This window comes from Phalacrocorax carbo, chromosome 5, assembly GCF_963921805.1.
Source record: "Phalacrocorax carbo chromosome 5, bPhaCar2.1, whole genome shotgun sequence".
Classification (NCBI taxonomy): Eukaryota; Metazoa; Chordata; class Aves; order Suliformes; family Phalacrocoracidae; genus Phalacrocorax; species Phalacrocorax carbo.
Window position 1 is genome coordinate 71,153,389 of NC_087517.1, and position 24,944 is coordinate 71,178,332.

Sequence of the window (24,944 nt, forward strand, 5' to 3'; positions counted from 1 at the left end):
CGCCGCCTCTGAGGGAAAGGGGCGAGAGGGAGCGAGGCGCCGCGCGCCGCCCGCCACTGCCTCCCCGCCGCGCGCCCCGGCGAGGGCGGGGCCAGCCCGCCGGCCGCGGGGGCGCTTTCCGCGCATGCGCGGGGGCGGCGCGGCCGTTGGGCGGCGCGTTGGATTCAAACGGCGGCGGCGGGGCGGGAGCGCGGCCGGCATGGAGGGGGAGCCCTCCCGCATCCCCGTCTTCACCGCGCTCTACCGCACCGGCCCGCCCGCAGGTGCGTGTCCTCTGCGGCGGGAAGCGAGGGTCTGGCGCCGCTGCGGGGCACCGGGGTGCGGGGGGGGCGGGTGAGGCCGCCGCGGGAGGGGGCTGGGCGGCGGCTGTTGGGGGCTCCGGCACCGCTGTGGTGTGTGGTGGCCGTTGCGAGCTCTAATTACACGCTTTATTCAACCGGTTTTGTCTCTATTTAAGGCTTCGGCTGACGCTTTTTCTGGCTAAACGTGCGCCCCTGAGCAGGGCCCGTTGAGGCGTGCTCCGGCGCGGGGCCTAACCTGCTTACCGAGCTCTTACTCCTGGAAGAGCTTGGATACTACCTACGGCGTTCTAGAAAGGCGAGGGGCCCGGGCTTAGCGTTAAAAGCACGGGAGCTAGTCTCTCGGTGGAAGCTCCCGTGTTTCTCCAGCATAAATGTGCTTATGGGTCTGTTATTTGAAAAATACTTAACTTGCGGGGGGAGGGGCTTCCTAAATCGCAGCTGTTTGAGTGAGTTTAAAGCCAAATAAATTTTACATAGAAAGCTAGTTCTCTGGAGCGTTATTTTTACAGTGTATCTCCTTGGAATACGAAGCTCTCTTAACTGAGAATTTCACGAGGGCTGTGTTTGTTTTGCTTCCAATACCGAGCAACCTTGCTTGGAGCCCTGTGGTGTGCTGTCTGCTTGATGTTGAGGCCTCCTTTGTTATCATGCCTGTATTGTCACTTTTAAACTTTCTCTCAGTGCTAGCCTGGTAACTGTTTTGACACTGCCCACCTGGGCTACCTGTGGCTTGTCCTGGACTATTAATCCTGGGTAAAGTTTGAAGATTACCCTTAGCTGTCGCTACCTTAAAGCCTCTATTCTGGCCAGATATAATTGTGGTTTACCTCAAATTGAAGGCTTAAGAGATCTGGTGGTTCTGCATATTATGATCATCTCTTGTAGACCATAGGTTTTTTATTGTTGTTTTTTTTCTTACAGAAACACAGATGTCTTTTCCTTCAAAGAAACAATGCGTCAGCAAAACAGCAGATCTAGAGTTCAACAAAGATCCCAATTTTAACTTTAGCTCAAACATTCCAGCAGATGGTGTCTTCAAAGCTACAAACCAAGGGTAAATGAAAGTAAAATACTGATGGATTTATTACTTGGCAAATGTCCTAGAGATAGCTTAGCATTTTGCAGATTTTGTCAAACTAACAGACTTGGTAATCTGCAAGAATGCAGTGGTCTTCTGGTAATTGTATTTCACTCGTCTTTTAAGGTTGCCTAAATCTGCCAAGAAAGTGGACCTGCCTTCAAAGAAGACAGCTACAAGAGGGTAAGTTTCCTCAAATTTCTATTAGTTGCCCTCATGCAGTAACATCCCCTCCTGGAGGAGTACGATGAGCTCTCACCCAGGACAGCTTTCTTGCCTAGTTTGCTGACTAAAGCTCTTGGTCAGAAACAAGAACAAATGCTTATAAAAAGGGCACGTTTGCAGAATTAAAAGACAAGGTGTGTACTACTGATATTTTTGCCCCTAAATATTTGATGTTTGACTCTACAGACCTCTCAACAGATACAAACTAGAAGCAGAGCTGAGGACCAAGAATCAGCTGTTAGAAACAGCCAAGCAGCAGCTGCACTCCAGACTAACAGGAGCACAGGTAAGAAAAGGGCAGGGGGAATAAATCATTGAGTAATTCCTATGAGGTCAGATCAAAGGACTGTCTCGCTTGTTTTCCTGTTTCTATCAGAAGTCAGTAGAGTTTGGGTGGGCTGGGTTTTCTCCTCTGACACCTGTGATATCTGCTGGAACCTGGAAATCGGCAGAGCTGCAGATGTATTTGGATGGATAATGTATCCAGGTCACTGTTAAATAGTTGTCAGAGCTCTAATTCTACTTTAAACTCATTGTGGGAGAACGTTTCAAGTTCACAACTGTACACTTGCATGAAGTTTTATTAAAACAGTCTTGATATTGCCAGCAGCTTGCTAGCTACCACATGAGAAACTGTAAATAATGGCTTGCTGCTGATGGCTTGAGGTCTATCCATTCTTGTTCTTCCACAGCTGCTAACATGTGGTAGATAAGCTATTCAATTTCCTCGTTCCTTTTGCCCAATCTCTCCTAGCTTTGTTAACCCGTCGCGTAGAGTGGTGTGAAAGTGCACGCAGCATTGAAGAGGTGGGTTCAGGAATGTGCAGGGTCTCATTTTGGTAACCAAGAATGTTCTACTTGGATTTTGGTTACTGCTGTGCACTAAGTTCGAGGGACAGTGACCTCATCCTCCTCTGAGTATTTATCACAGAGCTCAGCTTATATAAGCTTATGTTTCTTCATGAGCTATTTTGTTGTATTGTTGCCTAATCTCTTAGTGTCTTTGTATTCTTCTGCAAGTTCTTTCCTGTCTTCTGAGCACTGGTGAGGCCAAACCTGGAGTCTTGTGTCTGGTTCTGGGCTCCTGGTACAAGAGACATGGACATACTGCAGAGAGTCCAGCAAAGGGCCACTGAGGTGGTTAAGGGACTGGAGGAAAGGCTGAGATTGCTGGGACTGTTCAGTGCATTCTGGTTCAGACAGATTTGACTTGGTCAAATCAAGTTTAGATTCAGCATCGGCACCTCATTATTCACCACCTCTTGCCAATCACTCTAGGACACACTGAGCAGAGTTTGCGTCACGTGCAAGAGACCCTGCTGTAACCTTCAGTTGTAAAAGCCCACTTTATTTCCAAGTTCTCAACCAGTTACTAATCTGTGAGACGATCATTCCTCTTATCTCACAGCTTGATTTCTCTAAGAGCCTTGAGACCTCCTACAAAATGTTCAAAAGGCTTCTGACACTATCAGCTGGATCACCCTAATCCACAGTCTTATTGATTCTCTTGGAGAATTGCATTCAACTTGTGCAGCTGATCGGCTTATCCGATTGCCTGGTAATATCTGAACTGTGTAGGGAATAATGCTGTGGCTTAAAGATTCTAAGGGGCCCTTTCCTCCCCAATGCTTATGCTCTTCTATGCATCAAACTCCTGAATTATTTATATGTACAAGAGGGGAGCACAAGAAAGGATATGCTAGGATTACCTAAAAGGAATTTATCTCTAGGATCAAATTTTTCTAGCAATTGCTGTGGCATGTGGATATGATAAATGTATTAATCCTGTCAAGAAGCAGGAGTAAAGGACAGCAACAGACTAATGTGTTGGGGTGGTAGTCAGAAGAGGAAGACCTCATTCTTGGTGCTGGTGGAGTGCTTGCTAAGCACCACGCTCGCTACTACTGACTAACGAGACGGAAACCTCCATGGAAACTTGATTCGCTTGCAACCTGTGTTAATGACAGGGCACTATAAAGGAGTTAAAGGAGGAGAATGAAGGCCTGGTAAAAGAAGTCGAGAAGCTCAAGAAATTCCAGGAGACTTGCATGGTGATTTTAGAAAGCAGAAACATTGATCCTGGTAAGGACTATGCATTCACATACCATTCTGGTACTTGTTCTTCAGAATGCCTTTTTCTCTTCCCCTGTTGTGACTGTCCATGGGCTTTAGGGCTCTGCTTCCTTGCTAAGGAAATACTGCTGTAACTCCAGGGGATTTTTTTTCCCCCCTAGCTTAAGAGAAAAAGCTGCTTCCTGTAGTAGGCCCTGTCCTGGATAAATGTTGAAAATAACTTAATCTTTCCTATAGAAATTTACTTGGAGAAACTGTTAGTTCTGACAAGCAAACTTATCTGTATGTTAGAGGCTTACTTATGCATCTCATAAATTAGTTACAGGCAACAACATTTTGGAGGAGGAAGAAAAGACACAGGAATGCCAGAAGCAGATGACGGTAAGAAAATTTTGAAATAACAGTAGGAGTGAAATGGGCTCAGAGAGGTCCTGACCTCTTGCACTGATGTTGTGGAAACGGCTGCTGAGAGTTGCGTTTATTTGCATTGTACCAAACTGTGTTCCTTTTGCCTCTTCAGCTGTTAACTGAGAAACTCATAGAAGAATTGAGGCTATTTAATCAAACAGCTGCAAAAGAAAAGGAGATGCTTCAGGTAAGTCTGTGACTTCTTCAGACTCTGCCAGGTAACGAGCACTTGGTGCCAAGTGAGATTCTGAAGGTTATTGTGCTCCTCCCAGCGCTGCTCTATTCCCCAGGAGAACTGCAGACACAGCTGCAGTATTGCTCATCTCGTGTTTTACGTGTGTTAAGGAAACTCTGTGTTCGTCTCCTGCCAAATAGAGGGCTTAAAGTTTATGGTGGGGCAAAGTTACGTCTCATCTCGGTTGTTTCAAGCTGAACTGGATACAACTGGCCTTGAAACAAGGTCAAAGATGAAAGCAGCGTTTAAGGGCTGATCGCTTTCATGTTAGCCTGAACCAGTTCCAAACTGGAGATGGATGTCGGTACTGGAAACAGAGCTGGCTCCGCTCAGAGCAGCTCCTGAGAGAGAGGGTTTTCGAGACTGTGTTGCTGGTGGCTGCAAGCACCGCTGGCAGACACGGATCCGCCAGCCCGGCTGCTGTGCTGGAGCTCGGAGCGCTTGGTCTAACTTGGCGAGCGCTGCAGAGCGGTGACCTCGGGTGGCCTCTCTGGGAGCTAAGAAGTATTCAAGCACAGGCAGCTTCAGTGATATTGTCTATACTCTGACCAGAATAGTCATTAAATTCTAATTCTACAGTTATTGGGAAGAAGTTTAAGAGCTAATTAATTAAATTGCTATTATAGAAGACTTTCCTAAACTTTGATCACAGATAAATTATTTTCTTCAAGGAACAGGTAAAAGACGTCCCAGTCAGGCCGGACTTAGCTTAGCTTACCAGGTGAAGGGTTCAAATGCTTTAGTGGGAGCTGCTTTAGAACTCAGCTTTGCTATCCAGTGCTTTTGTGTTATAACGCAGCGCGTGCTGCCTTCTCTACACAGACAGCGATGGCCAAGTGGAAGTCGGCAGAAGAGGAGAGACACCAGTCCCTGGAGAAGCATTCCTCCTTCCAAGCAGAAATTAAGGAATGCTCAACAATACTTGACGAGTTGGAGCTGCTCCTGGCTATGTGAGGCACAAGGACGGACTCTACTGCCTTTTTCCCCTTTTTTTGATGTTTTCCTCCTAGGTCAGAGGTCTCTACTTTGCAAACCTCGTTCTTACGTTTGGTTTAAACGAAGGAGCAGGTCGGCGATGGCTGCCTACCCACCCGTCCTGCGCTCGGAGCTCCTCTTGCTCTTCCCGTGTCGGCCGGGGCCGTGCCTGGACTCCCCTGCTGCCTGCCTGCTCCGGTTTGTCGGTGCGGCATAAGTAGTCCTGGTTTTAACCCATTAAATGTACTGGAAGGTCCGGAGCAGCCCCGTTACTTCCCCGGCCACCGGCGGGGCGTGGCTCCCTCGGGGGCGAGGCGGCGCATGCGCTCCGCTGCCGGCGCGGGCGGGGCAGCCATGGCGGCGGCGCTGGTGGGGCGGGCGGCGGCGGGCCGGGCCTGGCGCGGAGCGCGGCGGCGGCAGGCGCTGGGCTGGCCGCGGCGGGGCTGCGCGGGGCTGGCGGTGGACGACACGGTGAACGGGCTGAGCCCCGAGCAGCGGCAGGTAGGGCTTTGCCCGCCGCCCGGCCCGCTGGGCGGGGCCCGGCCCGGGGGGGAGGGTGTGTCGGGGCTGGCGGGCGGTGATTGGCCGAGGCCATGGGCAGCCGGCCTATCGCCGGGCGCGTAGAGGGGGCGTGGCGGGACCCCGGCGGGAAGACGCGGAAACAAGCGCGTGGGTCTCATCACAGCGCCCTAGGGAGCGGTGCGGCTCTCCCGCCTCGTCCGGGGGGCCTGGGGGGGCTGGCTGAGAGCCGGCTGGGCATGAGCCAGCAGTGCCCGGGTGGCCAAGGAGGCCACCAGCCCCCGGGCTTGTGTCAGCACTGGGGTGGCCAGCAGGAGCCGGGCAGGGATGGGGCCCCTGTGCTCGGCCCTGGGGAGGCCCCACCTCGAATGCTGGGCTCAGGTTTGGGCCCCTCGGGACAAGAAGGGCCTGGAGGGGCTGGAGCGTGTCCAGAGAAGGGCAGCGGGGCTGGGGCAGGGTCTGGAGCACAAGTGTGCTGGGGGGCGGCTGAGGGGGCTGGGGGGGTTTAGCCTGGAGAAGGGGGGGCTGAGGGGAGCCCTTCTCGCTCTCTGCAGCTGCCTGAGAGGGGCTGGAGTGAGGGGGGGGCTGGTCTCTGCTCCCAAGTCACCAGTGACAGGGCGAGAGGGAACGGCCCCAAGCTGCGTCAGGGGAGGTTTAGGTTGGAGATGAGGGAAAATGTCTTCAGTGCCAGAGCGGTCAGGCCCTGGCACAGGCTGCCCAGAGAGGTGGGGGAGTCACCGTCCCTGGGGGGGTTCAAACACCGCGCAGACGTGGCACTTGGGTGCATGGTTTAGGAGGCCTGGGGGTGTTGGGCTGGTGGCTGGACTTGATGATCTTCAAGGTCTTTTCCAACCTTAATGATTCTAAGATTCTCCTGCCTGACAGGGGACCTGAGTTTTGGTTTGGAGGTTGGACCTTCTCAGTTTTACTGTTTTCTCCCACATCCAACAGCAGCCTGGTGCTGGCCATCACAGTCCTGATCCCCTCCCACCCCTGGGGCATGGGGTGAAAAGCTTGGCCCTCAAAGGCTTGGTCCAGGCAGGCTTCTGCCAACAAGACTCTTTTCCTTGGTGCTCCAGATCTGGAGCTATAGCCTGAATTTCTAGGTAATTATGACAGTGCAAGCAGATGGATGTACAAAACAAACTTATTCTCACTTGTTTCTTACCACAAAACTATTCTTACCAGGTTTGTGTTCATGGTTTACTTGATGTTTCTTTGGGCTTCAGTGTTCAGTGGATGTAAAAGGAGGAAAATACTCTTGTAGTTCATATCTATCTGGTGGAAAAGCTGAAAAAATCAGAAATAAGTCTTTGGCAATGCTAGCAAAGCTGTGAAGTAACAGCACTGTAACTTATGAACTGGCCTAGAGTATCAGGGATGTCCGAGTCTATCCCTCGGTCTGTAATTCATTAAGATTTTTTTATTGTGGTTTTAAACTTTTTGTGTTTTAAGCTTTATGCTCCAGTTTCTTGCTGCCAACTTTTTAAACACTAGATAAGTTTGCATTGTTACAAATGTAAATAAAACACAACAACAACAAAAACCACAACAAAAAAACGGGGAAACTTGTTTGGTGGTACTGGAACCCAAGGTCTGTTTAGCCATGGAAACTAGTGTATCTTTTTAATTGTAAAAAAAAAAAAAAAAAGGCTGCTTTGGTCGTGGGCTTCAGAGAAGGGCAGAGAAGCCTTGGTGCATTCTGGTTTGTTACTTCGGCCCCTTCTGCAGGGTCTGGTTACACAGCAGAGGGTTTCGGTCTCTAAGACTGTTCTTTCAGCAGCATTAATTTGTAGAAATAAAGAACCAAAAGGAAAAATGGTGGTATTAAGCTCCTGCATAATATCTAGACAAAGTTTTAAAATCTTTATATTAAAAACACTTAAAAAGGTATTGTATATACTTTCTTAGTATGTGTATAGACTTCTGCAGGGTACGTGTCTGTAAGTATTCAGATTTTAAAATTTAGAAAAAAGATTTTTATATTTTTAACTCTTGGAACAACGAGCATACCTGACTTTATCAAACTTTCCCTCTGAAGAAAATAGTAGGATAGCTAGTGTAGTCCCAGTTTGATATACTAACACATTTTAATTAGTATGCGTACTTATTACAGGCATCTGCCTATAATTAAAGGAAACCGTAAGCAGCTCCTGGATGGGGATAATACATCATAAGCTCCGTTCATCAGCTTTCAAAGTTTCCTGACCAGAAACATCCCCTGAAGCCCTAGTGCAGGCAGTCATTAAGTAGCATTCTCCCCTGTTGGGGTAAGACTGTTAAGGTTAAATGCTGAGAGGAGCTGAAGTACCTCAGTATCTTCCCTTTAAAATCCTGAAGGGCCTTCTACGTGGTCCTTCAGCCAGGAACCGGAAAGATCAATTTCCTTATGGTCTTGTGCTTCTGGCTCTGGGATCCTGGAGTGGCCTGGCAGGGGACTGTTGGCAGTATCCTAGGGAAGAAGACGACAATATATTGATGGGATGTAACATACGTGTTTCTCCTCATCTTTTTTCCCAGCTTAGACAGACCATGACAAAGTTCTGTCAAGAGCATTTGGCTCCGAAGGCCCAACAGATTGACCAGGAAAATGAATTCAAAGGCATGCGGGCAAGTATTTCATGTGTGCAATTAAAATCAATGGTAGTGAAAGCCTGTCTGTGCTTTGATCTGTACGCTAGTCCAGACAAAGAATCCCAGCCCACACCACAAGAACATATGCATTAACTTTTCAAACTTGAAAGCCGTAGAGAAAACAATTCTTTTATTTCCTGTCTTATCTTTTTTGTTAACAACTTTCGGCAACCTGGGGCAGAACCCAGCCAGCATGCAATTAAAACAAACCCAAAAAAGATTAGTTGATAATGGCCTTGTTTGGATTCTCATCATGGGATTTCTGCTTGACTCTGTTCAGACCCCTTCTCTCATATGTGCTTTGTATTCTTCTAGCTAGGACCCTTCCTCAGACATCCGCGTTTCCTCTCAAATTCGTTGTGAAAATATTGTGTGCAAATGCTGAAAGGCAGAGTTGTTTGACTGTTGAGCTGAAACTTGCCTTCCTAATAAACCCAACAAATTCTGTGCAGCGGGATGGTTTGATTGATGAAAATGAGAGATCCCACTATTGGTTTTTATAAGCTCCACAAGTCTTAAAGCTCAGAACATCTGCTAGGATTTCCCAGAGCTCTGATGTTGACATTTTCAGAGATACATGCACAGCTTTGAAGTTAAGTCCATAAATTTAGCCTGGCGCACCAGATGTCATCCAGAACTATTGAATAATATTTTTTGAAGCCTCTGGAGACTATTCACTGATAATTATCTTGTCACTGGACACTGAGGCCATGCGACAAGCATTCCCCCGTGTGTCTATCATGTAGCGCAGGAGAGGCTGCAGCCTGAAGCAGCAGCAGAGTGATGGTCCCTCCAGCGTACGTGTGGTCCTCGTTGGTGACATCCTGTGCTACCACGTTATGTCGTAGCTCCCCTCTTACCCTGCCATGCCCTGCGCCGGGCACAGCTGACGTGTGTCTGAAGTCAGCTGGCAGCTCCGTGCCTCGAATCACGTGGCTGTCACTTGAGTCATGGTGTTGCCAGAGCGATAAATCCCAGCAACAGGCGAGCGGAGGAGTCAGTGGTCAGGGAAGGACAGCTTGTCCTCCAGTAGATGAACTTTGTCGCCTAGGTCTCCAACTGTGCAGAACTCAGTAATGCTGCGTAGTCCCCATGCGTGCCTAGTGTCCTGGCAGTCTTGAAAACCTCTGGGTTATGTACTCGAGCAGCCCTGGTGGATTCAGCTCCTTGAGCTTCACAACACCGAAGCATTCACAAATTCTCTGTTGTGGTCACCTTTTATAGCTTATCTAGTACTGCCTGCGAGGTGGGCAGCACCTCTCTCTGCCCCCGCTGTAACATTCCCCTTTTTAATTTCTCCTAAGGAGGCCTCCTTGGCTTAACTTATCGGTTTCTGTTTTACTGGAAGAGTTAAATTGCCAGCTAATAACAGCTCTGACGTATTTCCAGGGTTTCAGTCACGTATAACTTACGCTAACTGCTATTTGCAGCAACCACAGGCTGAGAGGCCAACACAGGGCTGCCAAAGCACAGTGACAAGGATGCGTGATGTAAAAGACAAGCATCAGTTTAAGTTGTAACATCGTAAATTATCTTTAGCAAGAGGTAGCATAGGAAAGCCTAGAAGTGTAGTTTTTGAAATTAATGGGAGGTTTGAATTCATCAAAATTCTTCCTTAAACTGGGCAATGAGCTAAACCTTAGGACCAGTCCTTCCAGAATTAAATTTAGGCTTGTGAATTTTCACAGAATTGAACAAGCTACTCCCAGGTGTAGCATAACTAAAGTCCTTAAGTTTGTGTGAGTTCTTAGGCCAAAGGGCAGAGCTGGTGTTGCAGGAGGAATAGGTATGGATGTATTTATCTCCAAGATATCACAAGAATAAGGTAGATTGATGTACCTGGTGAGCTACCTGGGAAAACTTACTAACGCTGATGCCCTGACTGCGAGTCTGGACTCATTGCTTGTTTCGTGTTTGTAGGAGTTTTGGAAGAAACTTGGGGAACTGGGAGTTCTGGGGATCACAGCTCCTGGTAAGTCTGTTCCCACCTCTTACCTTCTGGTGGGTGATTCTTCAAACAAAAGAGAGACTAAAACTCACCCTTTCCAGTTTGTAACAGCCTTATCTGTGGTGTGACATCCATTTTGTCCAGAGCTCCTATCTTCCTGTTTTTTAAAAACTCTCTTTGGCAACTTTTTTTATTCTTCAGTGAATCAGAATCCTTTTTCCTTGTTAGACTTCTGCATGATTACAAAACGCCTTTCACAGCTTAAAAGTACTGTTCGGAAGCGGTTTCTCCGTACATAACACATGCAACTCAAGCGTGTTTGCGCTTCCCCAATATGAAGCGTTTGCTGCAGGTTTTGAAGAACGGGAGCTATAGATAAAAGTATCCCAGAACAAACATCCATCTCTAATAGGAGAAGTTAGAGGGTATAAAACAATGCCGTGAAAAGCTGTGATAACTAATGGAGAGCTGACCACATCCAACCAGTCAGAAAAAATCAGGGTAAATCTTATTCAGCCTTGTCCAGGTTAGTTGAAAAGTGTTTTGATTAATGTTATAGATTACTGAGGCTGCTGTGGTCATGCTGAATGCGCTAACACAGTGTAATGAGGAGAAGCCCTTAGTGGAGAAAAGCAGCCAATGGGGCCTTTATTTCCCCATCGTAAAGTCTGTGTTTCTAGATGTGCGTGTGCAAAGGCTTCTGCAGAAGCAAGCTGAATAGCAATGCGTTGAAATAATGCCTCTGCATTTCTTTCAGTGGCACTGAGTCTGCTTGAAAGAGTCTGTATTTCTGCTTTCTTTCTCTTTACTCTTCCCAATTTACTGCTGCTCCTGTTTTTTCTCACTCTTACCTTCTTTCTTCTTTGATGTTGTGCCTGAGGCTTACAGCGGTTTCCCACACTATAAATAAGCCATTCCCTCACAAGTCCTGTCCTTTTTGATTTCCTCAAAGATTTACCTCTAAAACCCTCCTATGCCCAGAATTTTTCGCCTTATTTTTGATTGCATAGCTATGTGCAGTTTCTTTATTGGCGTCAGTTTTGTTGTAGGAGGTGGAGACTGGGATTTAGGATGTGAAGCTAATGTGGAATCTTATGAGGGTGTATGCTCAATTAAAAGGAGTATTTGGGCACCAGCGGATCAAGTCTTTCAAGGGAGCATTTTAAATAACGGTGCTTTTTGTTTTTAGAACTAAGAAAGCTATGTTGGTTTAATGTAACTTTTCATTTATTTTATAAAGAGCTAAGTTAAGAAATGCAAATATGTAGCTACCATGGAATGATAATACAGGCATGTCATATATAAAGAGTAATTTTGGAAGGGCGGCATGATTCTAAATCACACTATAGTTCGTATTATACGAGAAGCTGTCTGGCAGGATTATTTTCTTGTACCTCTTGCAATAGAAAGCAGTCATGGGCCAGTACTACTCACAGCAGGCAGTTACCTTCCCTTTCGTGAGGCAATAGCACCAAACCCATCTGTTCTACAGGAATGAATAGAAAACTCTCTTGTTTTGGCATGTATGAGAAATTGTTAAACCCATCTTTTAGGATACGGATAGTAAAACCCCAAACTCTGATTTGTAGTAGAGAGGTGCTTTCAGAGGATAAAGGCAGGAGTCAGAATGAGTGACATGGGAGGAAAGACTGCACCTAGTGCCAGTGGCTATCATGTTAATTTGACGAGTCGGGGCAGTAGCCCTCTCTGAGCCCAGGTTACGCACTCTGCTCTTTGGTCACTGGCCATACGAACGTATTTGCTCTTCCCGTTGTCGCCGCTTGCTTGCAGCGTTCGTGCTGGTGGCGGGTGAGTGCTCCCGGATTGCCTCCCTGACTCGTTCGCGGTGTTCATGTCCTCCTGGTTTAGTTCTTCTCGTAACAGTCCGATCGCTCATTTCTTGCCTGTAGAACAAAGCTTTTATTTTGGGATGTGACTGTATTTGTGTGTATATAAATGTGTGTGTAGGTATATATATGTATATATTTATGTAGGCTGTCAGCTGCTCGAGGCCATTATGCATTTCTCAGCCTTCTCTTTGTTTTTTTCCCCCTGCCTTGTCTCTCTCCCTGTTCTACTGTGTGCCTTTTATCTTAACCACGTTTTAGCCTCGGCTCAGTGTGCCTCGCTAGATTCCCAGTTACAATGCTCACGCTGCTCTGTCTTATCTCATTCTCTCTTGAAATCCGCGTTCTTGCCACTGTTGAATTACAGCAGTTACATCTGTGGATCTTTCTCGTTCCGAATCGGCCACCCATCAGAATGCTGGTCTCCCGCACACCTGCGGGCATAGAAAAGTCCCTAGTGCCCCGCTTTTTGAGTAGTCTGAGGATTCCTCACTTGTTCAGGGGGCCTTGTTGTGACAAAGGTGCGGTCTTGGCAAACTTTGCCTGTGTTCCTTTGTCCCTTCACCTAATACAGGTTGCCCGTTTGATTTAATCTTCACAATAATAAGGTTGCACTTAGGGAAGGTTGACAAGAAGGGCTCGCTATTGTGCGGGTGTCAGTAGCATGTTTGATATGTATCCTTATGCATGTTGTATGTATAAAACTATGCTGTGAATTATTGATTATGCTGAAGAATTAACATCCCTGTACCTTTAAGATAAGAAAACTGAAATTCAGAGGGGATGGGAAAAGCCAGAGCTGCCCAGCTCAGGGACAATGTCAGTTAAAACCAGAAGCTCTCTTGTAAGTGGCTTATGTGTCATTCAAGACGGAGCCCAGCCCTGGGATCTTTGTGTGTGTGTGTGATATACGCCATGGTGGTTAACGTGAGATTTCTCTTCTCTTTCCAGTGGAATATGGTGGATCTGCTCTGGGGTACCTGGACCACGTGCTGGTGATGGAGGAGATCTCTCGTGCATCAGCAGCTGTTGGGCTTAGTTACGGTGCCCACTCAAACCTTTGTATCAACCAGCTAGTGCGTAATGGCAGTGAGGCCCAGAAGAAGAAGTACTTGCCCAAGGTATGTTGCTGGAAAAGGGGGGGAAACTGGGAAGCGTTTGGGTTTTGGCTGCATGCAAGGATGGGTGTTTTTCGTGGTGTGTAGCATTTTAAGCACTAGCCGATACCAGTCACCCAACCTTTAGGAAGTATTGTACTTGCCAAACTTGCCCTTCTCTAGCTTGTTAATTTTTGTCCTCTTAATCCGTGATGTCTGTCTGTCCTGTGCTGAGGTCCATGTCTGTAGCAGCATAGTCCAGCTCTCTGTTGCTGTGTTACTAAATGAGGCTTTGAGGTGACACTAGGTGATACTCTTCCAACTTCCCAAGCTGCTTTGAGAGTTCTGAATGAAACTCGCTGCTTTCCTATTTTATAGTCTCTGTTTCTCACTGCCCAAATGGTTGGTTTGCTTGTGCTAATTAACTACACGTGAAACTTCATCATCTGGGGCATTGATGTTTGTGACTCGAAAGCACGTTAAACAGATTTCAGTAGTTTTTCCTAGTTCATTGAATCGCAGCTACTGAAATTACCAGTGAAATTATCAGAGCAAGAAACTTGATTTAAACCACATGCAAAGTACAGTGTTGCTTCCTCAAAGCAATGTGCAGCCCGCTAAGATGTAACCCCGAATTGTCCTCGTTGCTGCTCAGGTGGATTTTAATGCCCTCATTCACTGCATTTCAACATGAAGTGTGCGATCACTGATTCTTACTTGTCTTGGTTCATGACAGGTACTTAACTAGTTCTGAGCATTCTACTTCTGTAGAAACGCCCTGATGGATTGAATTTGTTGAACATGTAGCTTAAGCATTGAGTCTGTTTTTAAAAAAAAAAAAAATCAAAAGGCGGAGATGGATAAAAGCACACAGGGAGGGGGAGGAAAAAAAAAGCAAGGAGAAAAGGGCAGGATATGAAAGGAACAGTGAAGAGGAAGCAGCAGCTATGCCAGAGCCTGGTATGAGCAGACACAGAAGGAGGGTGTCCATCTGCTATTGTAGCGTGAGTGTGGGGGGTCCGGGCTATGAGAGCATTGCTAAGAACTTTGCAGTCTCTTTTCATCCCCCTCATTGGCCTTTTGTGTTTCACAACCCTTGTTTATGTAAAAGGGGAGTCATAAAGTGCAGAACAAGGAGCTTGTGAAGGGCATATGGCTGCCTGCATGGTTCTTTTGGCACCCTCCTGGAGGTGGTGCTTTATAAGCAGGGCTGTACCCATCTAACTCGGACAGGAGTTGAGTCATCCTTCTCGTCCCACTGTGACTTGGTTCTGTTCCCTCAGCACAGCAGCGCGAGGGAGCTCCCCGCGACAGCTCTACCAGGAACAGCAGCTCCGGTTTGCAGTTCTTGCGTAGAATAGCTGCTGTGGAGACTCGGTGCAGGAAAAAGAGATGGAAGGCAGGCTACAGAGGGCCTTCTTTCTTTCTTATATTTGTCTTGTCTTCCAGCTGATCAGTGGGGAGCACATTGGAGCCTTAGCAATGAGCGAACCCAATGCTGGATCTGATGTTGTGTCCATGAAGCTGAAAGCAGATAAGAAAGGTAAAGCCTGTCACGTGGTGTCTGGATAGATAGCTGGCATAAATAACGTCTCCTCAAATTTAGACTAACCTCCCCAACACCATTAAGATATGGTGCTTAGTCCTGAGTATGCCAGGCCATGTTTGCAGGCTTGTGCCGCCTCCCAGGAGATCCCATGTGTGATGAAGCCAGGTAGTGAAGATAGAGGGTGGATGGTTGAATGTCCTCACGTGGACTTCTGATTGTGGTGGTGGAGGTTGGTGGTATTACGGAACTGGTACTGGGTGCCTTAGTTTATCAGGCATTTGCTAAACTGTCTTTGGACTCTAGAAATGAAGGAAATTAGTTTTGTTGAACTTGGGAAGGGTTTGTGCATGCTGTTTGAGGGGGTCTTAAAGAACATTCTTGGAAGCCTGCTTTGAAATAAATGGAGTGAGGATATAGGGGTTGCTCTGCTGTCTGTTGTGAGCTAACAGATTGCAACTCTTCGCTTCTAGGAGACTACTTTGTTTTGAATGGGAATAAATTTTGGATCACCAATGGGCCAGATGCAGATGTTCTCATCGTTTATGCGAAAACTGACATGAATGCTGTTCCAGCCTCCCGAGGTATAACTGCGTTCATTGTGGAGAGGGTAGGTTTAATAATTCTCACAAGCTTATTGTAGTGTGGTTTTTCAAGCTAACTCCTTCACCCTAACTGGCTCGGTTAGAAGCCAGCTAGTTCTCTTTCTGTAAGTGTCAGCCCCTTGATCAAAGACAAACTACTCCCTCCCTGAATTTTATAAACCCATGAGGTTAGTCCTCAGCCCCAGTGACATGGCGTCCTGCGCTGTCAGCTGGGCGCTCCTCAATTTTGATGTCCAACATACAGCGGTCTCTTCAGCTAGAAACATGGAGAGAATGGACAAGTTTCTAATACAAAAGGGCTTTCTTGTTGCCAAAAATTGTCAGAGATATTGGAGGCCTTGTAAATTTGTCCTACTATCCCATTATCTAACTTTGTGGAGGTTGTTTTTTTTTTAACCAAGGCATTACAATACTCTATTAATTTCTTCCCCCCATTTTTTGCCACTGCCTTTTGTAATCCTGAAATGACCCAAACACAGATGCAAAGCAGAGCAGGCCAAAGGGAGCAGAAATGGGCTGTTCAATAGGGAGCCCTTGGAAAACAGGAATCTATTGGGTTTTTTCTTCCCTTTTAATTATTTCAGGCTATGCTATGCACATCTCTGTCACCACAAGGAAGACAGGAAGCCTTAATAAAATAAATGGTACTGGAAATATAAAATCTCAGAGATCAGTAAACCTTCCGATGGACTTAGCATGACTAATTAGAATAGTTCAGTTACTGGCAAAACTTGCAGCCCTTACTGTAGGAGAGTCAGTGTTGTTAGCTGTCCAGATAATTTATTTATTTAATATTTATGTGCATTAGCAAACGGATGCACTCAGTTCATGTGTGCCCCCATATGCAAGTGTTGCTCTGCTCATTTGCTTCCCTTACACTTACCCCTGTTCTTGTTCCGAGAGTAGGCAGTTCACTTTGACTCCCTTCTGGTACCCCATGCCTGTTCATGGGGTAGAAGCCCTCATGGGGGACTTCAGCCACCCTGATATCTGTTAGAGGGTCAACACAGCAGGGCATAAGCAATCCAAGAGGTTCCTGGAATGCATTGATGATAAATTCCTTCTCCAAGTGATAGAGGAGCCACCGAGGAGGGGTGCTATGCCTAACCTTGTTCTCACCAGCAGGGAGGGCTGGTGGGGAATGTGAAGCTCAAGGCAGCCTTGGCCACAGTGACCATGAAATGGTGGAGTTCAAGATCCTTAGGGCACCCCTAATGACTTCAGGAGAGCAGTCTGGCCTCTTCAGGGATCTGCATGGTAGAGTACTATGGGATAAAGCCCTGGAGAGAAGAGGGGCCCAAGAAGGCTCCAAGCTCAGGAGCGATGCATCCCAACAAGCAGCTCAGCATGACCCAGCAACGTGCACTTGCAGCCCAGAAGGCCAACCATATCCTGGGCCACACCAAAGGGAGGTGATTCTGCCCCTCTCCTCTCCTGAGACCCCACCTGCAGTACTGCATCCAGCTCCTGGGGCCCCCAGCAAAAGGACGTGGACCTGTTGGAGCGAGTCCAGAGGAGGGCCACGAAGATGATCAGAGGGCCAGAGGTCCTTCCAGGACCTGAAGGGGTACAAGAAAGTTGGGGAGGCCCTTTTTACAAGGGTTTATAGTGAATAGGACAAGGGGTGATGGCTTTAAACTGAAACAGGGTAGATTTAGGTTAGATATAAGGAAGAAATTCTTCACTGTGAGGGTGGTGGGGCACTGGAACAGGTTGCCTGGAGAAGCTGTGGATGCCCCATCCCTGGAAGGGTTCAAGGCCAGGTTGGATGGGGCTTGGAGCAGCCTAGTCTAGTGGAAGGTGTCCCTGTCCATGGCAGGGGGGTTGGAACTAGGCTTTCCAAGCCAAATCGTGCTATGATTCTACAATTCACGTGGTCAGGGAAACTTCACAGATCTCTAGTGATTTTACTTAGTCTGTCAGAATTGAGATATGAAATGTATTTTTACTGTCTTGACTTTGCAGGGAACGCCAGGTTTCAGCACAGCCCAGAAGCTCGATAAGCTGGGAATGAGGGGGTCTAATACCTGTGAACTGATCTTTGAAGACTGCAAGATACCTGGTGAGTTGGGTTCCAGTCGTGGCAGTATGCATGTGGTGGTTTCCTGTCAGATAAATGGATCAGATAAATTGGATAACTAATTACACGTGTGTTCAGACCGTGACCTAGAGGGCTTTGCAGGTGGTTATCCGCTCTTTGGCAGCCTCGCAAGAGAGCTGGTGAAACTGGAAAATGTGCAATCTGCTGGATTGCAGTGAATGAGCGCAACCCTTGTCAGGTCGCTTCTGTGGACCTAACTCTTAACCACTGCTTCTGTAAAGCCTAGGTGAGGCTTCCAAAGAAACTTGTTTATTTCCATTAGAGTTCCCCATCTTGTATATAGGAGAGCTTATTTGCCTTGAAGTTGGTTTGGTTTTTTTTCCTCCTCCAAAAATCACTGGACACTACCCAACAGACTTCTGGTTTGCCTGTAACATATCTGAGTTCTTTTGGGGTCAGAGCCTGAAAATGGACATCCTTTCCCCCGTTAGTTAGTACAGCAGGGCCCACAGTAATGGCCACTTTTGTTACTCCAGTGGCTGTTTCTGTTGATAGAAAAATTACAGCCTCTATATAGCCAGTGGAGGAGGTGCCTCGTCTGAACTCATGAAAACCCTAATCGCATATCTGCAGCCCAGGGAACTCCCCTGCTCCCCATACACCCCCAAAAGCTGCCGTGCAGTAAGAAGAGTTTCAGCTGAAATCTGACATTTCTAAGTTTATTGGATTCTTCCACTCTGAAATCAGAAAGACCAGTGCCCCAGTCTTCAGATCATCTCCCGGCTAATCATCCGAACAGAACAGCATGTTCTCATGGTAACGGGATTTCCATTTTCTGATAAGTCGGAGAAGCATATCGCTGCAGTGTTGAAAGTTAACGCACTTTGCACTCTGGCCATTAATGCTGCTTCTGATCTTCTGCCTCGGAAGCAGGATCTTTCTCTCAGATCAAGGTGTCCCTCTAGCACAGCAGTTCCCTCCACTTTAAAATACGTGGGTTTCACTGTCAGCCACGCTCTGCTGAGTGGCTGCTGTTTTTCTCATAGTAAGTGTTGCCCATGGATTCATTTGGTCATGTCGCATTGGGAAAAGTTGGTTCAGAGCCCCAACGTTTGGGGTTTTTTTTTTTTGCTGTGGTACGCAGCCAGCAGGGCTGCCCCCCTTGTGCAGTCAGCACGCACGTCCCTCAGCGCACCGCAGACCTATATGTCCCTTTTCCCTGGGCGTACAGGAAAGCAGTCAGGCTATTCAGTCATTTTTTTAGCTGTGAGACATCATTACTCATATATAGCTTTGTCACTTTATTATTACTGCTGCTGGCATTTGTGTTCTGTTCTTCAAAGTAATGTTTGCTATTAGTATTTTTCTCTCTTATCTGTGGGGCTTTTGAGCTTTTTCTCCGAAAGCCCAGCTTCGTTCTTCTTCCTCTAACTCCAATATCACGATGATGGCCCTGCAGAGGTTGCCCTTCTCCATGTGCTACATCGACATGCTTTTCAATAGGCAGGAGACAATGTAGTCTGTGAACTTGTGCCACTGAAAAACAGATTATTTATTTCAGGACATTATCTGCACGTGTCCAAGTCCCGTCTCATTTTCACTTTGCATATCACACCTCTCAGATCTCTTGTGATCAAAGCCTCAAGTATATGTCAGTTCTCCTGTATGGTGTGATCCGTGGATAATCTCTGTCCATCGACAAAGCACAGTTGTTAGGCTTTAAGTTCTCTCCTGATTGTAAGAGTACAGCCTTGCTGAGATGAGCCTTTTGTTCCTGCTTCTCTCTTTTTAGACTTGTTAACATCAGCGTGTGCTTTAGGTTGTCCCAAAGTGAAACGATTTCTTGAGGGTTTTTCTCAGCCCATTATCTAATGTGGCTATTTTCCATTTCCACTTTCACTGAAATAATACTTGTCTTTTTAAACGTTTGCTTATAACAACAGCAATGTTCTGTTCAGCCCCCCTCACAGAAGGGGGGATAATGACTGCTCGTATTCCCCAATCTCAGAAGACTACTATACATCACTCCACCGCGTGGTACGTGGCAAGCTTTGACTGCTCGCCCGTGTAAGCTTTGGTTCCCTGTATTGGGAATGCGCAGACCCAAGCATATCAGACCGGGGCTTGCGTTCGTTTCAAGCTCACGCTCAGTAGGCATGAGGTGGTAACGCTGTCAGTTTGGGTTAGATACAAACTAATGGGATGGTGAAGGGGGCTCCCAGTTTGTCCTCCCAGGCCATTAAGTTTCCTATTCTTGATGGTGCAAATGCTGAGCTGGAAGATCTCTGGAGAGCACCTTACCCTTTAGAAACCAGGCAAGAGAATAACAGCAATTGGAGGTGCACTTTAAAACCCTTTACTGCTTTTTCCTTTTTGGCTTTGGTTGGATTGAAAAGACATTTCAGTGGTAGGGAGTGTATGTATCAAAACTCAGCGCCTGTCCAGCTCATCCTGAATGTTTGTGTCTCAAGCAAAAGGAAAGGTGGATGGGACTGAAAGCTTGAATCCTCTCCCCAGCGAACACAGGCCCCCAGGCAACAGCTTATCTTAGTTTTGCCCATCAGTAAATCACTTTCCTTTGCCGATTTGCAGCTGAAAATGTTTTGGGGACGCTGAGCAAAGGAGTCTACGTTCTGATGAGTGGATTGGACCTGGAGAGACTCGTGCTGTCTGGTGGGCCACTGGGGTAAGGGTTTGTCCTCTTCTATAGATTGGAAGGCCAGAAGGATCCTTCACGGTCACCTAGCCCAGCAGGTCTGAAGCTGGGGTTGCATCTCTCGGTAGGAGGCACCTTGGATGGAGAACTGAGATAACGGGGGCAGCTTCCGAGAGGAGAGGAAAGGCTGGGAGGAATTGGCTGAGCCAGAGCTGGGGGAAGGAGGCAAGAGGCAGAGGGGGCAGGAGCAGGGAGATCCTGTAGCTGCTGGGTGCTCTAGCTATGTCCTAGCTGCTCGCCGCTCTAATGGACTCCACCTTTAGCTCTCCTTGACCCTCTGCTCCTCATGCAGGTTTTTTTTTCAATTTGAAAGCATCTATGTGGAGCACCCTCTGAGGGGCAAGGGATAGAAGAAGCAATGACAGAAAGAGTTGGCAGATCTCTGCCTTCCGGTGTAGCAGAGGCCACAGACCCTCCAGAGCATGCTTTTGAAAATATTAGTCTTGATATAAACATTTCCAGAGGAGGTAAATCTGCCTTGGCCCCCGACTGCTTGCTTGTGTATCCCTGCAGTGTGTATTACTCTGGGAGTAACCAGCTCATTTGCATTACTGATTCCTTAAAATCAAAAACACTATCCACGCTTTCAGATAGAAGGACCACTGGACTGCGTATAGGGTTTGTTCTTCATTTATTCAGTCCTTAAGCTCCCCAGTAATTTTTATGCTACAGTCCTTTTGTCCTCCCAAGTGGCCTCTCTGTACTCATCATCCTGCACAAAGACCATCTTCCACAAAGCAGGAGGAGGATTTTTTCAACGTTCTTGTTCTTGCCTATGCCTTTTTTATGGTATTGGCTAGTACTCCTGGAGTTGGTGGTCTCTGGAGATGTAGGGCAGCACAAACTGTCCTGGCTACAGTTGTAAGAAGGCTCTTCAACTCTTCACCTCAGTCCCCTGAATTAAGAAGGTAAGACCTTACCACAAGATGTCCCAAATGAGCAATACGCCGAGCACTAGGGAGAAAAATGGGACCTTTGGATTTTACTCTTAGCGTTGTTTGAACGGAGCTATAGGAAGACAGCAGCATATCACTTTAGGTATGAGAACCTTTCTGCCTTAGATTGCGCTTCCAAGGTCTAATAATTATTAATTAATAGTTCCATTGTTTTTCTCTTCCTGCATATCTGTGCTTTTCTTAGGCTCATGCAAGCTGTTCTTGACCACGCAATTCCATACCTACATGTAAGAGAAGCATTTGGACAGAAAATTGGCCACTTCCAGGTAAGGCAGAAAAGGAATTATGAATTTTTGTCACCTTGCTTTTCTCTGTAAAAACAAGAAGAGGAAGAGCTCTGTTGTGGGAGGGCTTTGCATGGAGAAGGTTGCCTGGAGTTTGTGCTGGGGCTGTGCGGCGCATTGATGCGGTGAGAAGGCGAAAGGGTCTCCGAGCCCGTCTGCCGGAGGCCGCTGTTAGGGGGTGAGGGATGGCGGCTGATGCGTTACTGCTGGCCTTGACATCTGGGGTCTGTGAACCGACAGAACCTCCAGCTTCCTCATAAAGTCTGCTGAATCCGTGTCTTATTTGTCTGGTTTCTCTGAGATAGTTTGGGGAGTGGGTGATCCCCAGTGCTCATACAGAAAATAATCTTTCCCTCACTCACGTTAACGTCTCTCGTTTTCTGCGACGCGCAGCTCATGCAGGGCAAAATGGCTGACATGTACACGCGGCTGATGGCGTGCCGGCAGTATGTCTACAACGTGGCAAAGGCCTGTGACCAGGGCCACTTCAATGCAAAGGTGAGCTGCTCGCTTCCACCTGGACTGTGTCCGCTGGGGGAATTCCTTTGCCTTTGCTCTCAGACCGGGATCTTTTTCCCACCAAAGGAAAAGAAGGCCTCGCTCTGCAAGGCAACAGGCTTAGCAGCATCAGTAGGTGTTTACTGGAAGCCCAAACACAATGCCCTGGCCGCTGTAAGGGGCTGTAGCGGTCATTCCGAGGTGTTGTCATCTCCGCAGCCGGTGCTGTCACCGCGCCCCTGTCAAAGGAGGGGACAGAGTGTTTAACTGGAGCACAGAGCCCTGCATCCCAAATCAAATCACATCGGTTTCCTGTGGGTATGACGTGCATTCAGGGGAGACCAGCTCCCCTGCTCCACTCTTCTCTCTTCTTTTTTTTCCTGTTTCTGTCTCCATGTGCCCTTTACAGACCTGACACGAGTATTCTGTAGTGACAGACTGCTCCAGCTTCTTGCTCGCTGGGGAATGAATCCTGCGCCTTTGCGATCAAGTATTTCAGGCTTGTTAGCAGATGTCTGTAGAGCAATGGAAAGGTCAGAGCAACGCAGGTCGGAGAAGGGCAGGTGACATCTTTGCTGACCCTGTCGTCGTTGTGACTCTCCTTTAGGACTGTGCTGGAGTGATCCTGTACTCGGCAGAGTGTGCTACCCAGGTAGCTCTGGATGGGATTCAGTGTCTGGGTAAGTCACTGGCGACGCTTTTTTCTTTGAGTGGTTGCTGGAGAGAGCCAAGCGCCGTGCAGGAGCACTGCTCTCTCCCATCCCACCCTCAGCGCCCGAAATCAGAGGAGAAGTGACTTGTGTTGTCTTTTTGGTTGCAGGTGGGAACGGTTACATCAACGACTACCCGATGGGGCGTTTCCTGCGTGACGCCAAGCTCTATGAGATAGGGGCCGGCACCAGCGAAGTGCGCAGGCTTATCATTGGCAGGGCGTTCAATGCCACCTTTAAGTGATGCCCACCAGTGGACAGGCAGCACCCTGACCGCCACGAGGCCTTGGACCACAGAGGCTAGATCGCACAATTCTTTTTCTTCCTGCTTGTGATTCTGGAATTGACACTTGTGGACTCTTTTCTGCCTGCTCTGTGAACAGATGCTGCTGGACTGGGCTTCGACAGAATGAATCAGACCATAGCACGGAAGGAAAAGTGGGGTGGTTTTTCTTTTTTTCCTTCTTGTCATCATCCTGATTCATCCTGTTCATAAGCCATCCTGATTCTCAGCGTTGCAGAGCTGAGGTTCATCCAGGGGACGCGTCGCCAGCGAAGCAGGCTGGTGAGCTGTATGCCTGGAACAAGAGGCAGCCATTGCTGAGCACAGAAAGTCAACGCCCACAAAAAACAAACCTGGATGGTGAGGGAAAAATTTTGTTCTTTTATTTAAAAAAAAAAAAGAGTGCCATTAAACACTAGCATTTAGCATAGTACCAGTGGGAGGTGATATTTCCCATTGTGACCTTCCGATGGGATTAACAGCTCCCATTTGGGAACCCGATGCCAGCCACATCATGGGGGTGGCCGCCATCAGCGCTCCAGCGTCATCGATGCACAAGCAGTTTTTTAGGTGACGATTCCTAAGTCCTCATTGACATGACACGTCTGTTCCTTTGCATACTTCCTGTCCTATTCCCGCTGCTTCTCAAGGCGTTTCAGCGCAGCCCCAAGTCGTCGCCGCTCTGACGGACTGCCTCCCGCTGTGTTATTCATTCAGAGGTGTCACCATCCATCATTCTGGGAACAGTTAAAACGTCAGACCTGTATTGTGACATCGGTGAATGAAGCAGGCAGGAGGAGGCTGACTTTTTCTGGGTTGGGGTTATTTGTATTTTTCCTTTCCAAAGGTTGTTCTTTTGGCAAAAGCACGTACTCGCGCTCCACCTTCGGCTGGCTGCAGCAGTCGGAGCGAGCGCAGTGGTGTTCGTGGGCGTTTTCAGTGCATATTATATACAGCAAATTGAAGTTTACCTAGCTTTATTAAAGAAAATTGTACCGTATACTGCCAGCCTTAAAGAGTGAATCACAAAGAAAAAATTGGATGTTGTAAATATGACAGAGCAATTAATTAAAGAGTTGCCGTGTAGGCAACCTCGCAGAGGTTTTAACAAAAAAGAGCTTAAAGTTCTGTGTGTTTTTTGGCTGTAGTTGACACCTGTCTGTCCTAGGTGACAGTAGACTAACACAGAATTTTAAAACGCCACAGATTACAGAAAAATTGGCTTTCCTGAACCGCCAGGCAGGTCACCAAGTGCTTATAAAAGTTACAAAACTTAATCGAGAGCTGGAAAGAGCTTCTAAAGTCACGGTGGTAGTGCCTTCTTCCTAAACATCGTGTTTATTGAGCTACGGTGCATGGCTGTCACTCTGGAAGTGTCCCAGGGTTTAATTTTCAACCTTAATCTCTGGATAGAGGGAGCAGAGAGTGGACAGAGGTGGCCTGTCAAGGGATATCTTGTGGAGCTGCACCTGGAAATGCTTTGGAAGTGGGCCCTGAAGCACAAGTGAAGCGCTCTGTGAAACACTAAGCGCATTACTGTACATTAACGTAAGCCTTTATGTGACCAGACACTTATGTTTTATCGCAGAAGGATTACAGATGTCGTCCCCTCCTGTACGGGCAAGTCACAAAACCGCCGCAGTTGCTACGCCCCAATCTAGCGTCCCGCGAAGGACCGAGGCAGGGGTTTTCAGGCTTTCCCCTGCGATTTGGGCAGCAGGTCCCTGCTGCGATGAGCGGGGGCAGCTGTGCAGCCCGAGCCGCGCAGCCCACGGCGCGCTGCCGGGGGTTTTCCCCGCGGGGTGTGCTGCGGGGCTCGGCTGCTCTCCGCGCTCCCCGCCCTTTCTGTGTCCCAGTAAAACAGCAAATCTAGCTGGAGAGGTGGTGCCGGGGGCACTTCAGGGGCAGTGGGGAGCACAGCACAGCGTCTCCAGCTCGTATTGGAAACCCGTGTTTTACTTGGA

General features: G+C 47.7%; 2 protein-coding genes across 2 annotated transcripts; both read left to right on the top strand.

Moving 5' to 3' along the window:
* Positions 1–135: 135 nt before the first annotated feature.
* KNSTRN (kinetochore localized astrin (SPAG5) binding protein) lies at positions 136–5,552 on the top strand. The gene is made up of 8 exons (XM_064453118.1): positions 136–263; positions 1,224–1,356; positions 1,507–1,563; positions 1,792–1,891; positions 3,573–3,687; positions 3,998–4,059; positions 4,199–4,273; positions 5,144–5,552. Exons 1-8 carry the CDS (start codon positions 200–202, stop codon positions 5,273–5,275), a joined length of 738 nt encoding a protein of 245 aa, XP_064309188.1. The 5' UTR covers positions 136–199; the 3' UTR covers positions 5,276–5,552.
* Positions 5,553–5,620: 68 nt separating this feature from the next.
* Positions 5,621–23,980, top strand: IVD (isovaleryl-CoA dehydrogenase). The gene is made up of 12 exons (XM_064453117.1): positions 5,621–5,797; positions 8,336–8,425; positions 10,370–10,421; positions 13,196–13,365; positions 14,791–14,884; positions 15,361–15,497; positions 17,458–17,554; positions 20,126–20,219; positions 21,390–21,471; positions 21,883–21,987; positions 22,595–22,667; positions 22,808–23,980. The coding sequence occupies exons 1-12, from the start codon at positions 5,651–5,653 to the stop codon at positions 22,939–22,941; spliced, it is 1,275 nt and encodes a 424-aa protein (XP_064309187.1). The 5' UTR covers positions 5,621–5,650; the 3' UTR covers positions 22,942–23,980.
* Positions 23,981–24,944: the final 964 nt, after the last annotated feature.

Excerpts from the sequence above, each read along its gene's own strand:
- KNSTRN (XM_064453118.1), top strand. The coding sequence starts at position 200 with ATGGAGGGGGAGCCCTCCCGCATCCCCGTCTTCACCGCGCTCTACCGC. Across the intron at positions 3,688-3,997 it reads AAGCAGAAACATTGATCCTG|TTACAGGCAACAACATTTTG; the intron begins GTAAGGACTATG and ends CTCATAAATTAG. Across the intron at positions 4,274-5,143 it reads AAGAAAAGGAGATGCTTCAG|ACAGCGATGGCCAAGTGGAA; the intron begins GTAAGTCTGTGA and ends TTCTCTACACAG.
- IVD (XM_064453117.1), top strand. The coding sequence starts at position 5,651 with ATGGCGGCGGCGCTGGTGGGGCGGGCGGCGGCGGGCCGGGCCTGGCGC. Across the intron at positions 14,885-15,360 it reads GCTGAAAGCAGATAAGAAAG|GAGACTACTTTGTTTTGAAT; the intron begins GTAAAGCCTGTC and ends CTTCGCTTCTAG. Across the intron at positions 21,472-21,882 it reads AGAAAATTGGCCACTTCCAG|CTCATGCAGGGCAAAATGGC; the intron begins GTAAGGCAGAAA and ends TGCGACGCGCAG.